The sequence below is a fragment of the Aquarana catesbeiana genome, linkage group LG10 (assembly GCF_042186555.1).
Source record: "Aquarana catesbeiana isolate 2022-GZ linkage group LG10, ASM4218655v1, whole genome shotgun sequence".
Classification (NCBI taxonomy): domain Eukaryota; kingdom Metazoa; phylum Chordata; class Amphibia; order Anura; family Ranidae; genus Aquarana; species Aquarana catesbeiana.
The window spans coordinates 226990731-226996730 of NC_133333.1; the positions used below are offsets into that span (position 1 = coordinate 226990731).

Genomic DNA, 6000 nt, shown 5'->3' on the forward strand with positions numbered 1-6000 from the left:
TTGCTATATGGTGCTAAGCCCACTTACTGCGACAAAGTACCCCATAATCAGTGGGTCCTACACTATCCATGGAGTGGGAGAACCTGCATCTCTGAACCATGAGAGCATTGCACTCTTCTAAATGGGAGAATCATAAGGTCTCCACCCATGACACAAGTGGACACTAATTAAAGGTACTTATGTTATGTAGTGAGGTGCTCCGCACCCAAAAGGATTTGGTCAGAATCCATACAATATACAAACAAGATATTTGGGGGGCACACTCTAAAAAATGCATTAAAGATGGTGCAGCCATAAGACCATACAGTAGAAGAAAATATTACAGCGCACACATGCAAAAAAGACATTTACCTCAAGCAAGGCTAGTTTAAAACACCTAAGCATTTCTAGAAAAACATTTTCAAAAATATGGGGATTTGGTCACACCATATTGCTATATGGTGCTAAGCCCACTTACTGCGACAAAGCACCATCTTTAATGCATTTTTTAGAGTGTGCCCCCCAAATATCTTGTTTATTATATGGGGAAGGGGACATGACAGGGGACATTACATGGGGCAGGGCATATGACAGGGGACATTACATGGCGCAGAACACATGACAGGGGACATGACAGGGGACATGACAGGGGACATGACAGGGGACATGACAGGGGACATAATAGTGAACATTACATGGGGAAGGGCACATTACATGGGGCAGAGCACATTACATGGGACATGACAGGGGACATTACATGGGGCAGAACACATTACATGGGGCAGAGCACATTACATGGAACAGGGCACATGACAGTGGACATTACATGGGACAGGTACATGACAGAGGACATTTTATGGGGCAGAGCACATGACAGGGGACATTACATGGAACAGGACACATGACAGTGGACATTACATGGGACAGGCACATGATGGGGATATTTCATGGGGCAGAGCACATGACAGGGGACATTACATGGGGCGGAGCACATTACATGGGACAGGGCACATGCCAGGGGACATTACATGGGACAGGGGACATTACATGGGACAGGGCACAAGACAGTGAACATTACATGGGGCAGGGCACATTTCATGGAACAGGGCACGTGGCAGGGAACATTACATGGGACAGGGCACGTGACAGGGGACATTACATGGGACAGGGCATATGACAGGGGAAATTACATGGGGCAGGCCAGATTACATGGGACAGGGGACATGACAGGGGACATTACATGGGACAGGGCGCATTACATGGTGCAGAGCACATGACAGGGGACATTACATGGGACAGGGGACATTACATGGGACTGGGCTTATGACAGGGGACATTTCATGGGGCAGAGCACATTACATGGGACAGGGCACATGACAGGGGACCTTACATGGGGCAGAAAACATTACATGGGACATGACAGGGGACAATACACGGAACAGGGCACAGGAGAGAGGACATTACATGGGACAGGGCACGTGACAGGCGACATTACACGGGGCAGGGGACATGACAGGGGGCAGGGGACATGACAAGGGACATTACATGGGACAGGGGACATTACATGGCACAGGGGACATAACAGTGAACATTACATGGGACAGGGGACATTACATGGGGCAGAGCACCTTACATGGAACAGGGGACATTACATGGGACAGGGCACATGGCAGGGGACATTACATGGGGTAAGGCACATTACATGGGACATGACAGGGGACATTACATGGGGCAGAAAACATTACATGGGACATGACAGGGGACATTACATGGGGCAGAGCACAATACATGGGACAGGGCACATGACAGGGGACACTACATGGGCAGGGGACATGACAGTGGATATTGCATGGGGCAGGGGACATTACATGGGACATTACATGGGGCAGAGCTCATTACATGGAACAGGGAACATGACAGGGGACATTACATGGGACAGGGCATATTACATGGAACAGGGCACATGACAGGAGACATTACTTGGGGACTGGGCACATGACATGACAGGGGACATGACAGGGTACATGACAGGGTACATGACAGGGGACATGACAGGAGACATTACATGGGACAGGACACATTACATGGAACAGGGGACATGACCTGGGATAGGGCACATGACAGGGGACATTACATGGGACAGGGCACATTACATGGAACAGGGCACATGGCAGGGGACATTACATGGGACAGGCACATGACAGGGGACATTACATGGGGCAGGCCACATTACATGGGACAGGGGACATGACAGGGGGCATTACATGGGACAGGGCACATGACAGGGGACATTACATGGGGCAGGCCACATTACATGGGACAGGGGACATTACATGGGACAGGGCACATTACATGGCGCAGAGCACATTACATGAAACAGGGCACATGACAGGGGACATGACATGGGACAGGGCACATGACATGGGACAGGGCACATGACATGGGACAGGGCACATGACAGGGGACATGACATGGGACAGGGCACATGACAGGGGACATGACATGGGACAGGGCACATGACAGGGGACATGACATGGGACAGGGCACATGACAGGGGACATGACATGGGACAGGGCACATGACAGGGGACATGACATATGACAGGGGACATTACATGGGGCAGGCCACATTACATGGGACAGGGGACATGACAGGGGACATTACATGGGACAGGGGACATGACAGGGGACATTACATGGGACAGGGCACATTACATGGACAGGGCACATGACAGGAGACATTACATGGGGTAGGGGACATGATAAGGGACATTACATGGTACAGACTGTTGGGCACATTGTGGGGGGACACAGCTGGGCACAGTTCAGTACCAACTTTCTTCTTCTGGCTTCAGAACTCATTTCATATCTCCTCCAGTGGTGCGCTGTCTCTCCCCTGCCCCCCCCCCCCCCGGCCCCTTCTATCCTGTCCACCCCAGATTATGTCACATACAACCACTCGAGAAGGACAGGAGGGGAGGAAGGACCGTGGGGAACAGTGCGCTACAGCCAATAGGATGCCAGCTGCTTCCCTGCCTATCTCTGCCTGTGTCTGCGATCCTCCTGTCAGCTGCCTGCGACTGACAGTCAGATCGCTGTGGAACCCCTTGGGGCCCTCTCATGGAACCCCGATTGAGAACCACTGCACTAGGGGGAGAACCTCTGGGGGAAATTAGGATGGAAAAGGATTTGGGGGTCCTAGTAGATGATAAGCTCAGCAATGGCATGCAATGCCAAGCTGCTGCTAATAAAGCAAACAGAATATTGGCACGCATTAAAAAGGGGATCAACTCCAGAGATAAAACGATAATTCTGTACTGGAAATGGAGTGAGTACAGAGAAGGGCAAAAAAGCTAATAAAAGATCTGGAGGATATTAGTTATGATGAAGAAAGGTTGCGAGTACTGAACTTATTCTCTCTGGAGAAGAAATGCTTGAGAGGGGATATGATTTAAATTTACAAATACCGTACTGGTGACCCCACAATAGGGATAAAACTTTTCCGTGGAAGGGAGTTTAATAAGACACGTGGCCACTCATTGAAATTCGATGGCGGGACGGTGCAGCTGTTGTTCTGGGCCGCTGTCATATGACGGCGCAGCCTTCCAGGCAGCCCAGGCAGATGTCCGCCGGACACCCGTGATTGCCCGGTAACCGAGCAGGACCGTGGATCTGTGTGTGTAAACACACAGATCCACGTCCTGTCAGATGGGAGGAAACCAATGGTGTGTTCCTTGTACATAGGAACACCGATCGGTCTCCTCCCCTTGTGAATCCCTTCCCCCCACAGTTAGAATCACTCCCTAGCAACACATTAACCCCTACAGCGCCCCCTCCTGGTTAACCCCTTCATTGCCAGTCACATTTATACAGTAATCAATGCATTTTTATAGCACGGATCCCTGTATAAATGTGAATGGTCCCAAAAATGTGTCAAAATTGTCCGATGTGTCCGCCGCAATATCGCAGTCACGATAAAAATCGCAGATCGCCGCCATTACTAGTAAAAAAAAAAAAATAAATAAAAATTCTATAAATCTATCCCCTTATTTTGTAGACGCTATAACTTTTGCGCAAACCAATAAATATACGCTTATTGCGATATTTTTTACCAAAAATATGTAGAAGAATACGTATCGGCCTAAAATGAGGAAAAAATTTGTTTAAAAAAAAAAATTTGGATACTTATTATAGCAAAAAGTAAAAAATATTGTGTTTTTTCAAACTTGTCACTTTTGTTTTGTTTATAGCACAAGAAATAAAAAACGCAGGGGTGATCAAATACCACCAAAAGGAAGCTCTATTAGTGGGGAAAAAATAATAAAAATGTCATTTGGGTACAGTGTAGTATGACCGCGCAATTGTTATTCAAAGTGTGACAGCGCTGAAAGCTGAAAATTGGCATGGGCAGGAAGGGAGTGAAAATGCCCAGTATGGAAGTAGTTAAACTGCATAGAGGGTTCTTTACTGAAAGAGCGTCAAGGATGTGGAATTCCCTTCCACAGGCTGTGGTCTCAGCGGGGGGCATCGATAGTTTCAAAAAACTATTAGATAAGCACCTGAAAGACCACAATATACAGGCATATTCAATGTAATACTGACATATAATCACACACATAGGTTGGACTTGATGGACTTGTGTCTTTTTTCAACCTCACCTACTATGTAACTATGTGTATGACCTCTCTGTGGCACATTTAAAGTCCCATATATTTCCTTCCCCCATACCTTATGGGTGGGAGGAGTTCCACTGGAACCCAAAAGTAGACTTAATTCAACCAATTAAAACTTCAGAGGGTCATGGGTTGCACCAGAGGAATGCCAAACTTTTTTGAATGTGTAAATGATCGGTATAATGATGCTGATCTTTGTTATTTCATTACAGATTATTTTATGTAAATCAGTGACATAAAATCTCAATCACATCCCTTTAAATTGCAGATTGTAATGCAACAAAATGTGAAAGTCCAAAGTGGGGACATTTTTTTTTCCCATAATAACAGCTTAATTTTTGAGTAAGAAATAAAGCATTCCCCCACTATCAGCAAGAGGAAGCTGTGAGGAAGAACTATGGGGGTTCCCACTCCTGATGGGCTCCTCCAGGTAATTCCACTAACAAACACAAGTAGAAGATTTTATTTATTTGAGTGATACTCTTATATTTTTAACAAAATCTTTTTTTTTTTTTCTTATTCATATCAATATATGCTGTACATACCTGTGCTGAACTGATAGTGAAGATTGGCCATTGGAAATGTTAAAGTATCGTATGCAAAGACCATGCCTTCCTTATTTGAGCAATATATATCCAATTGATTTCTGGAATCCATTCCATGTACGAGATAAAATGTATGTGTTGTGGAATCCATTGTCCTGCAATGCTAAAAAAGCCGCACTTCACCTCTTTGGTTTTCACTTTCCACTAAACGTTACTATTGTTGGAGTTCAATTTTATATTCAACAGGAATAAGGTTGGTACATTTATTAGTATGTAAATCAATATTATCATAAACATATTTAAGAAGCAGTCATGGGGATACAGCTGACTGAACTATGATTGCGATATGACTATGCATATGTTAAATAGTGGAGGTTATTTTAGATCATCATCATCATCATCTAGAAAGAAAGAAAAGAGATTATTTATATTTTATATTATCTTTATACCATCAGGAAAATACTGCTTTGTAGCCAGTAGATGGAGCTGATGATCATAGGAAATAAATCTACTAGGTAAATTATGGGGATTATTTCTTGATGGAAAGAGAATTTTTTCAATCTATATATTCTTTATACCCCAATCAAGAAAAATACTGTGTAATTCAATGTATTCATACATACGTTTACAAAGCAGTCATGGGGATACAGCTGAGTGAGCTATGATTGCCATTATGAGTATGTGCATGTTAAATAGTAGAGGAAGAAGCTATTTCAGGAAAGAAAGTAACAAAGAAAGAAGTCTTGAAGTCTTGGGACATTTGCACAGCAATTTTTTTTTTTTTATGAATAGACCATTTAAAAT

General features: G+C 44.8%; 1 protein-coding gene across 1 annotated transcript in view; it reads right to left on the reverse strand.

The window, feature by feature from the left end:
- Window positions 1-5422, reverse strand: part of LOC141110153 (indolethylamine N-methyltransferase-like) — a 73410-nt gene extending 67988 nt beyond the window's left edge. Inside the window, exon 1 of the mRNA XM_073601365.1 lies at window positions 5197-5422. Coding sequence (XP_073457466.1) covers window positions 5197-5347 — 151 coding nt within the window. The 5' untranslated portion in view covers window positions 5348-5422. The remainder of the gene's footprint in view (window positions 1-5196) is intronic.
- Window positions 5423-6000: the final 578 nt, after the last annotated feature.